The sequence below is a fragment of the Mytilus trossulus genome, chromosome 13, assembly GCF_036588685.1.
Source record: "Mytilus trossulus isolate FHL-02 chromosome 13, PNRI_Mtr1.1.1.hap1, whole genome shotgun sequence".
Lineage (NCBI taxonomy): Eukaryota > Metazoa > Mollusca > Bivalvia > Mytilida > Mytilidae > Mytilus > Mytilus trossulus.
In genome coordinates, this window is record NC_086385.1 from 39,381,482 (window position 1) to 39,392,787 (window position 11,306).

At 31.8% G+C, this 11,306-nt stretch overlaps 1 protein-coding gene across 1 annotated transcript in view; it reads right to left on the reverse strand.

Moving 5' to 3' along the window:
• LOC134695020 (tyrosine-protein phosphatase non-receptor type 23-like) overlaps positions 1 to 10,706 on the reverse strand; it is a 35,291-nt gene extending 24,585 nt beyond the window's left edge. The window contains exons 1-11 of the mRNA XM_063556155.1: positions 10,611 to 10,706; positions 9,062 to 9,136; positions 8,209 to 8,336; positions 6,980 to 7,106; positions 5,799 to 5,933; positions 4,731 to 4,892; positions 3,734 to 3,892; positions 3,185 to 3,243; positions 2,542 to 2,621; positions 1,845 to 1,959; positions 640 to 705 (exon numbers count right to left, since the gene is read on the reverse strand). Coding sequence (XP_063412225.1) covers positions 640 to 705; positions 1,845 to 1,959; positions 2,542 to 2,621; positions 3,185 to 3,243; positions 3,734 to 3,892; positions 4,731 to 4,892; positions 5,799 to 5,933; positions 6,980 to 7,106; positions 8,209 to 8,336; positions 9,062 to 9,136; positions 10,611 to 10,697 — 1,193 coding nt within the window. The 5' untranslated portion in view covers positions 10,698 to 10,706. The remainder of the gene's footprint in view (positions 1 to 639; positions 706 to 1,844; positions 1,960 to 2,541; positions 2,622 to 3,184; positions 3,244 to 3,733; positions 3,893 to 4,730; positions 4,893 to 5,798; positions 5,934 to 6,979; positions 7,107 to 8,208; positions 8,337 to 9,061; positions 9,137 to 10,610) is intronic.
• Positions 10,707 to 11,306: the final 600 nt, after the last annotated feature.

An 11,306-nucleotide genomic window follows, 5' to 3' on the forward strand; every position in this document is an offset into this window, starting at 1 on the left:
ACAAGAGTGCTCTCAGTTTAAATTTTATCTGATTCTAAATACAAGTATTAAACTCACCTTTGAAACTTTAAAATAGTTTCAGTAATTCAAATTCAAAACAATGAATGTCTTTAAATCTTTATCAAATCATATCCCAACACCCCAACTTCATAGATATAGATGACATGGTGTTTCAAACATTTATTAAGGTGGATTAGAATGAAATAATTGACCATGGCTATTTCCATTGTCAGGAGCCCTAGCCATTGCATGGTGACACTTAATCTGTAAAATACTGTAATTTTAAAAAGGGGCATAACACCTCATGATTTGTTTGACTTTGTTTCAATTCTTCTATAATATTTCTTTTCTTTCCATGTTTATCAATTCAAAAAACATAGTACAGAATATTTTCACAATGTTGCAACAGTCAGTGGCCGTTCCAGAAATTTTCATAAATGGGGGCCCACTGACTGCCTAAGAGAGGGCCCACTCCAGTCATGCTTCAGTGATTCCCTATATAAGCAACCATTTTTTTTCCCAAAAAGAGGGGGCACGGGCCCCCTGCCCCCCCTTAATCCGCCTCTGACAGTTGGATATTTAGTAGGGTCATTGGCAATCATACAACATCTTCTTATTTTATATTTTCGGTATACTTACAATAAAGCCATATTTTTCGCCTCTATTTCTGCTCCAACTGTTCTCATTAACTTTGCCTTTTCTTCACTGTGGTAAAAAACAAATGTATCAAATTCATTATTATTTATTGGATATGTTTTTGAGTGGATTTTGTGTGTACAGGGGAACAACAAATTGGAATGTTTTACAAATTTTCTTTAGGAATATATATATGCAGACTATGCCAAAACCATGAAATTAAATATCAAAGAAAACGCAAGATTTGCCTATTGTTATGCTTTTACTTTTCTACATTGGTTAGAGGTATAGGGGGAGGGTTGAGATCTCACAAACATGTTTAACCCCGCCGCATTTTTGCGCCTGTCCCAAGTCAGGAGCCTCTGGCCTTTGTTAGTCTTGTATTATTTAAATTTTAGTTTCTTGTGTACAATTTGGAAATTAGTATGGCGTTCATTATCACTGAACTAGTATATATTTGTTTAGGGGCCAGCTGAAGGAAGCCTCCAGTTGCGGTAATTTCTTGCTACATTGAAGACCTGTTGGTGACCTTCTGCTGTTGTTTTTTTATTTGGTCGGGTTGTTGTCTCTTTGACACATTCCCCATTTCCATTCTCAATTTTATTCCTCAATCCACAAAAATAAGAACCCACGAAAATAAATGAATCCACAGTATATCAAAATTAATGCTTTCGCTAAAGATATTTTTTCATCAAGAATAAGTCCATAGTTCACAGATAAACCACTTGCACTATCATTTCTTATCATGTTAAGTGTACTCTGAAATTGGGGTCAAAATCTAATTTGGCATTAAAATCTGACACCTCTCTCCTTTCATGTCGACACAAAAAAAATCTTAAGAAATGAGTGAGGAAGGGAAAGAAAAAAAATTAAGGAAAAATACACTCTTATCAAAACGAATTATATTCATAGACAATGAAAAGCAGGGTCATTAATAGTGGTCTTGGGCCAGGATTTTCTTATCCCAGGAATAAATTGCCTAAGCCGAATTTGGCAAAACCTTTTGTGAATTTTGGAACCTCAATGCTCTTCATCTGTGTACCTGTTTGGCTTTATAACTATTTAGATCGAAGCATCACTGATGAGTCTTATGTAGACGAAACGCGCGTCTGGCCTATTAAATTATAATCCTGGTACCTTTAATAACTTTTTGCCTACTACAAATTGACATAGTGTTTTTATGAACATGTTCCTTTTGGTAAACTCACCTGTACATAGACGATGCCTCATGAGCAGACATGGGAACCAGTTTCTGGAATATATCTGGTCCTGATACTTCAGGATCGTTCCAGTTGAATGGTATACCTTTTACTAAAGATGCACCTAAAAATATAAACAATCATAGGAAATTATTGATTCTTATAATTTCTATCACTGGATCAAAAATATTTTAAAATTCTATGATTTTAATTTTCTATAAAATACAACAACTGACATTACGTTTCTTAAAAATTATATAAGAACTGAACAGAGGTTCAAATATTCTTGAGAGAAAAGCAGTACAGATAATTTAAGACAAAAAATGTGTATATTCCTTTGTTGAAATCTTTAAAGGTGTATACTGTGGTTTCATTATTGTTTGTTGGATATCAATTTTCATGGGTTTCGTGGGTACAGCGGAACCATTATTCAAATGTTCCCCAAATTACAAATTTTCTATAGGTTTTGTATGCTAAGATTTACAAAACCATAAAAATCAAATATCTATGAAACTGCAAATTTTCCTCAATCCACAGAAAATAATATCTAAGAAAATAACTGAATCCACAGTAAGATGAATGCAGATTTAACAACTGTGGGAGGACTTTGAATTATCCCAGCTAATTATTCTTATAGTTGAATATTTTACTTTTGTAAGATTAGAATATATGATATTGACCTGGGTTGTATGTGATTTGAACTTACCTTTGACCTCTGGAAGTGTGTCTCCTGCAGGTATTTTTTCATGATATACATAATCATTGTCTTTCTTTGCAGACTGAAACCTACAAAATAACAATTAAGATAATATGTAAATAATTGAAAAATATTCCATTGTAAATTATAACATTTGAAATAAAACACAGAGTATATAAGTATGATCAGAATCCAGAGGAACAAGTACATGAGAACTCAAGAAGGTCAGTAAATTCTGGATCTGTTTCACAAGGAGCACAATTTTCTGATGGAATTGGATCCAGATTTAACTTATAAATTACAAATTAAGGATAACCAATGTGTATATATACTTAGAATCACAATTAACAATACATATGTCAGATAAGATTTTCAATTCTACTTTTAATGCAATTATGAATCATAGACAGGCCAGGGTTTACACTGTCAGACAATCTTTTCTGTTTCTCATAATAGTGAAGCCTTGAACTAGACATCATATATTTCTGTAGATAACCCCCTTTTCAATTTTGTATTTGCATATTGGTTGGTTTCGTTTTGTTCTTTCAACTTAAAGTGACTTTTAATGTCAACCTTCCTTTTAATCTATAATTTATGTTTGTATTTGCTTAGGTCAGCATAATATTAGCATTCTATTTCAGTAAATACTTACTTGCCACCCACAACATCATTTGTAAATCTCAACGACTCCTGGATATCAGACGACTCACTCTAAAAATATATAATTGTTAAAAATTTAGTAGGATCTGTACATGTGCCATCTAAACATATTTTTAGTAATATTTCATATGTTAATTTTCCATATATTTTGATATATTCCTTATTTTTTTATTTTTTCAGTTTACTAATTATCTTCATACATTCATTTCAATGTAGAGCACATCATTTTTATGGATAATTTTTTCACCTCACTTTGTTTTAGCCATATATAGTGGTTGTCACTATTTCTGCTTGTTCATATTTGTTTACCGATTATTGTTTTGTCATAAATCAGTATTTTTTTTAGTATTAATGTTTTACATTTTGTCATGTCAGGGGCTTTAATAATTGAAAATATAGAATAGATATTGCTCATTGTTGATGGTTTTTCAGTGACCTACAGATGCTTACATCCACGTCAAATGGACGCCGGTGCATAGAAGTCTGATTGATATTTATTTCACATCTCTTATATCTTCATAAATGTTGAGCATGATCCTACCTTAGCCATCTTAATAGCATCCTTCAATTTATCATAAGACAATGTATAGTAAGCCACACATTCTCCAAACTTTTCCTGTTCCTCAGAGTTCCTTCCCATGTAATAATTGGTGATAACTTCATAAAATAAAATCTTTAGTTCTGCTCTCTTCTTCCAGTCCTATAAAAAAAAGTTTTGTTTCCCAAGTTTACAAAATAACCAAGTCTAATCTTCCTTATATAAAGTGGATTAATTATGATTTGTACTGAAACACATACTCATGTAATATTACACAGTCACACAGTCTATCAGACCGCAACACTTCTAATTCATTAGGGAAGTTCTTCCAAACCTTACTTTTGAGTTCTTCTTGTATTTCTAAATATATATGCAACAATTTGTGTCTTATTCTGCTTAAAGACGTGTGAAATATATTTTCTTAATTCATTAGGGAAGTTCTTCCAAACCTAACTTTTGAGTTCTTCTTGTATTTCTAAATATGCAACAATTTGTATCTTATCCTGCTTAAAGACGTGTGAAATATATTTTCTTAAATTTCACAATGGTGTCTTATACATCTATTTTCTAACTTTCTAAAGTTTATCACATTCCATTAATTTAACATGATCTCTGTTCAATAAGTTCATGTATATTTTGGCAGATTTAGAAAATGAGCCTGGTGAGACTGTAGTAGTGATAAGATGATATGTAATCTGTATCAAATTAAACTAACTTTGCTTTAAATGGACTTTGCTCATTGTTGAAGGCCGTACAGTGACCTATAATTGTTAATGTTTGTGTCATTTTGGTCTTTTGTGGATAGTTGTCTCATTGGCAATTATACCACATCTTCTTTTTTATATAACTTGACCATTCAACAACTGTTGCTGTCATATAAAATCAGTGGCATCCAAACATTTTCATAAGTGGGGGCCCACTGATTGCCTAAGAGGGCTTGCTTTGGTCAAGCTTCAGTGATTCCTTATAAAATCAACCATATCCACCTCTGAAAATGTACCTTATACTTTCGTGAGCCTAAGATGGCATCCATGTTTTCTGTCTGCAATGATTTGATGACAGTTCTGTAGAATTCCACAACTTGTGCTGAGACTTTAGCTGTGATTGTGTTCTTTCTGCTATCTATCATGGACTTCTCTAAAATACATTCCTGTGCTTGGGCCTATGTGTGAGTAAATATTATAATACAAAAAATATTAATATCAAAGGTCATATTTTCAAATAAAATTGATATTATAATCTACAAAAAAAAGAAAATTATTCAAAAATCTACATACTACAAGAATTGACATAATTGTTTTCATCATTAAACCCTTCAAAATATATACTAATAGTTACCTCTATTTTGTATGAAAAATTATCACCTTTTTCATTCATTTTGTACATGTATGGCTCATATTTTCCTTTTTAGCAGTTAATATACATGTTCCATGGTCAATGGTAGTGTCATGGTGTCATGTTATAATATATATTAAAGACAAATAAATGTCTCTTCAGATTTGATATATATATGTCTTTTAATTGATAAACATTTTGAGCATTTCATACCAGTGAAAATAATTGTAAATCATGTAAATACCATATTTTGAACAGCCTGTATGTATAGGGACATCTCACTGCTTAATAATTCTCAAACATATCATTCCAAAAAAACGTGCTACCTGTTGCAAGCTCCCCAAAAAAGAGTTGGTAGGAAGGGTATTTTTCTTTTGCTGCTTGCATTTTTTTTTTTTGTGTATTTATAATTTCCATCTGTAAAGATTTTATCAACTGACCTGCAAGCACACAACAGAAATTACAGATTTTTTCAATGTGTTGGAATGAACTTATTTTTTTGGTTTCCATATACTAAATCACCAAGAGGCTAAAATAGTTGGACTATTTAGATTTATAATAAATATCTATTGTCAGTTTCACAACAAAACATGATATTTAAGTTAATCATAAGTCATGAACAATTCAGATTACTCATGCATGTTATGATCCACTTTAGTCTTAAGATTTTTTGTGAAACTCATCACTTAAACATGTGACTCTAAATTCAGTGACTATCACAACTTATACTAACCAGCATTAAATGTACTTGAAATGTTAAGACTTCATGTGACATATCTACACTAAGATTAGACGATCCAAAATGATCACGTAAATATTCAAATGCCCAAGCAGCACACTGGAAATGAGTACAGGATACCTTCATCCCCTGGAATGAAAAAAAAAACCATCCATGAAATATTATAATAACTTCATGTCAATAATGTCGTCTATATTTATATATATATATAATACAAATGCTGGTGTCGAAATAAGATTGATTGATGGTGTTAAAAAAACAGTAAAATCACAAAAATACTGAACTCCACGGAAAATTCAATCATAAAGTCCGTAATCACATGGCAAATTCAAGTGACAAGCCACTAACATCACTCTTCTTTCTCTTATCCATATATATATCTAAGTGGTCAGTTATTTTGGTGGGGGATCCAGAGTACATAGTGAGAACTGCTAACTTTCAGCATGAAACAAACGTGACAACTCGTGTCAAATAGGATAGATTTATTGTCAACAGGCTAATTATACTGTAGTTGAACTACAGTACACACAGAGAGGATGTAATCTCATACTCCCAACACTGATTCTGGTGTACCACAGTGTCACACTGAGAAACACAGATTTTCCCTCTCAAAAAACACCAAGTAATTACTCTTATCTGGGAGGGTTTTATGACCTTTTAATTGTAGGTAAATCTTCAAAGGTAAACATAGCAAAAAAAATCATGGTGTTGGGAGAAACCACACCAAGGTCCAAGGTAATAAACAATTAAGGAGTTTTAGGGAGGAATTACTCCAAGTTTCTCCCAATTTCCTCCCAAGATTTGGAGAAAGTTGCTGGTGTTTCCTGGTGTGACACCAAGTTTTTACACAGTGTAGGGAGTATGAGATTACATCCTCTCTGTGTGTACTGTAGTACTGCCAAATTCATTTATATGACTGTCTGAAGTCAGGAGCCTTTAATTTAGGGGATGTTGTTGGTTCATCTATGCCAATCTTTTTTCAATTGTACTGTTATAAATTAGGTAATTATTTTCCAGGTCTGAATTGTTTTACAAGCTGACTATACTGTATTGTTTTTTGCCATTGTAATTGCTTATTTCCACATCATTTGAACCTGGTAGATAGTTGTCTCATTGGTAACCATACCATGTCTCCCTAATTCTATATAGCTATAAATAGTAAATATATAACATACATCTGCACTCTGTCTAGTTTCTATACTGCCTAGTATAGAATGTAAAGCTCCTATGTTGTATAGAATACAGGCCTGTTCAAACTTCACATCAGGAATCGTAACTTCTCTTCCCAGGAAAACATCCTCCCTGAAACAACACAAGCATATACAACTGTTGCCACATCTAGAGGTGTTTCACTGTCAGTGTGTAAAACACATTATCCTTTTTGTTTTTGAGATTGTGGTAAGAAGTGTGTAGAAAATAATTAGGATTGTTTTTCTGAATAAGTTGTTTTGAAATAATTGAAAGGGACCAAACAGCTTATTTATGTGTATGTTTTGTCAATGTTCTCTGCTTCAAATAATATGTTCAATGTGTCTTCAGTATTTACTATTCTAATGGCAGTCAAATCCTTTTATATCAATGAACTGATCGATCATGCATGATATGCAGAAAATCATGGCCTTATCTAAATATGATATTAATATATTTGTTTAGTCTGGTAAGCAAAGTGTAAATTCAACTTCATAATAATACATGTACTTACCAGTCAAGGGCATTACTTAAACAAGTAACAATTAAAATTACCTATACAAGTAATGTTGAAAACGAGGCTAATTTAAATATAACTTATATAAGTTATTTTTCTGAATATTATTTTTATAGGTGTCCAAGAATACAGATTTTACTAGCTTTAAATAATTTTCACAGTTATCTGGTTATTTTTCCCTTGATATATAAAAACTAATTCTTCAGAAACACTAATTAACTTTCCGACGCACTTTTCTTTCATACCGACGCTTCTGGGTCAAAGATTGGTCTCTTGGGACTATTAAATTATCATTTTCCTCTAAAATCTTGAAGGTAGACTAATATAAATAGATAGATACTTGAGAATTAATTAAGACATGAAGTTATTTATAATTTGTAACCTTAATCAATTACATATGTGCCTTAGAATAGTGTAATTGCTATTTTTTTCAAATATGTTTAAAATAACTTATTTAAGTAATATTTTTGTCATTATTTTTAAAGTTACCCACTATCTCTATACTCCTATCAAATCTGATAAATTCTTTATTTTATGATATAAAATGTTGTTTAAAATCATGAAAACTACATTTAGTCTATGTTTCTATTGAAAATTAAAATAACTCTATTAAGTAATTTTATTATTTTTAAAATAAAAAATTACTTATATAAGTAATTAAAAAAATAACTTGTTTAAGTGACGCCCCTGACTGCATACCAGGTAAAATTGATCCCACATTCTCCTTCCTCCCCCATGGGGAACCTCCCTTGTAAGAATTGTAACTGGGCATAGTACTTCTTCAATGTACTACATCCCATGAAATCATGTGACACATGGACAGCACTCTGAAAATAAAGGTAATTTAAAATATAGCAAAATGTTCATGTATCTTTTTTGTATCTCAAATTCCATACTTCAACATATCAGATATCTGTATTTTCAATTATGTTCTTTATTAATTTAATATTTCTTCCTGTTTAACCAAATAATAATGCAGTTCCTGTAATCATGGTTATCAAGAATTGAAACTTGTAATGAATGTCCAGCTTCTTCAAACATGGCAAAAGAAAAGAACTCATAAAATTGAAAAGCCTTCTGTATCTGTGTAAGGAATTCCCTCCTTCAAAGGAGCACTTCTTTTCAGAATCGGTTTAAAAGTTCACAATATATATATTTACAGGACTATATTTACAGGGGTCTTTGGTAAACAAAAAAGTAAAAATCTACGCCCGTGGGGTGAATGCTGGCTACATTCAATGGCCCTTTCGTTTGTTTGACGGTAGAGCTTTCAAAAGTTCATTTCTTTTGGTATGTAACGCATAGCACAGTTTTCTATTTATATACTCCACTTTGAAGCAGTTGTCCATGCATTTGCATCTACAGCCACATGCGCATAATAATCTACTTGGGTCTAAAATAAGCTGGTTGAAAAGTAATCAGCTTTCAAGAGCCTCACACTTAAATCCCAATCTCTTGCAATATATTTTGATTTTATGAACAGCTTCTTTTCGTAAGCATATTATGTTCAGTGTTATTAGACACGTCACTGTATTCTAGACTACATCATTACCTGTCTCAGCTGTTCTAGATCACTACAAGCTTTGTTATAATGAGCAGGATCTTCTCCATAATGGTTCTTGATGTACTAAAATTGAAAGACAATTATTTACACATACATACTGTATGCATTGTACTAGCATGACTAAAGTGTCTGGTTTGAACAAATTCTCTATTTTGAACTACATGTACAAATGTATATATAACGTTTCTATATTTCTTTTAACTACATGTACTTTAAATGTGTAGTTAACCATGTTAACCTATACTTTCTACATACCTTCAAAACTATGTAAAACTAACCATACTAACATGCATGACTAACAATGATTCTTAACATTCAAAAGGTTAAAATTATAAGCTGATAAGAATTAAATATGAAGAGTAAGAATGAACATGTATATATATATATATTTTAACATTGCCACTTTCAGCACTAATGCATCATTTCTTATTGGCCAAGAACCTTGAATGCCTGGTAGAAAACACAGACTTTTGGTAGGATACCTAACAATCCTAAATAATCCTAGTAATCAATTAAGATTGGTGTCAAGTGCGTCTGCAAAGTAATATATATAGTGATACAGTAGTTCCACTTCTTACATGTAGAATTTTCTGCAATCGATACAGATGCCATGAATTTTAAAGAAGAATATCACTACATTTTTCTTATGCAATATACAATAATATAGCAGTCTTACATGGACTTGTTTGTATATATGATGATTAATATTGTATGTGGGTCTCATTGGGGTGTAAGAGTGATGCGGGATTGCCGATTTTTTGTAAGCGTGACACGTAAGGTCAAATTATTGTGATGTGAAATCGGGAAACGAAGTCTAGAGGGATGCGGGAAATTACAAAAAAATGAGAATTGCTTACATACATAGTGTATGCAGGATCTGGGATCGGACCCACCCCCTCAAATGACAACCCCTTGTATCTTAACATAAACTGAACTGTTTTTAATGTAAGCAAGAACTTCTAGCCAATCTTCTTCTTCCATAAACTGCCCACATTCAACTTTCTGAATATACCGGCAAATTGGTTCTGCATGGTTAAAAACAGGATAAAAAAAAATGTTCACCTTTATTATGATGTTTAAAGAGGCTCATGTAAATTACCCTTAACAAAATGTTCTATTCTACAGATTGTCAGATAAACAGTTGGCACTATGCTGCATCAAGTATAAAAAAAACAAGTATTACATACATGTACATTAAACGTTATATAAAAGTGGTTATTTTTTCAATCCTATGAGTATGATGAGTCATTGGCATGTGCTGTTGTTTACAATTATGTTACTAAAAATAACCTGTATCGATCAGGTAGCTTCTGTAAATCAAAATTTTATATAAGAAAATTTCAGCGAAATCGGTAATCATCTTTTCCTAAAAACCTTTTAATATATAAATTTTCGGTATTTTTTTTTCATTCTGACAGTCATGACAGTTGTTACACGAAAAATTGTATCTCGAATAATTACCTCTAAATGCCCGAATATATTCTAAAATATACAATCAACAGAGTAAACAATAACTCCAAGCTTTGGATAAACTAACCTGCTTCAAGACTGGACCAAAATCAACATATTCTGGACACTGTTTAAGTTCAAAAGACAGCATCGGCATCCGAGGCACAGCCTCCATTTTTCTTGTTTTTGCTTTTACCTAAGAGTACTTTCAAGGGAGGTAATAACTTTTTTTATAACGGAAAAGCAACACGTGAACCCGGAATACCTGTATTTATAATTTACTATAGAAAATGAAATACGAAATATACATTCATGAGATAAAAAAAAATAACCTTTAAAAATTAGAGTTCATAAGATAGAAATATTCCATGTCGGGAACCCTTCCTCTTGCTCCCTCTATTTTCATCCCTTGGATGATTGTCTTTCATGGATGACCAACACAGGGGCGGATCCAGGACCTCGATGTCTGGGAGGGGGGGCACCATGAACCAATTTTTTTTTTTATATATATAATAAACAAACTTGACAAACCTTTTTTTGTTTGTTTGTTGTTTTTTGGGTTTTGTTTTTTTTGTTGTTGTTTTTATTTATTTATTTTTATTTAATTTTTTTTTTTGGGGGGGGGGGGGGGGGGGTTCAGATCATCGTTTCTATATTTTTATCTTTTCACTTTACTGCAAATTGATCTTTATTAAATTCAACCTGTATTTGCCACTGGACGTACGTTTAACAACCATGCAACATTCAAACAATATTTTCTTTATATTTCATCACCTCTATATTC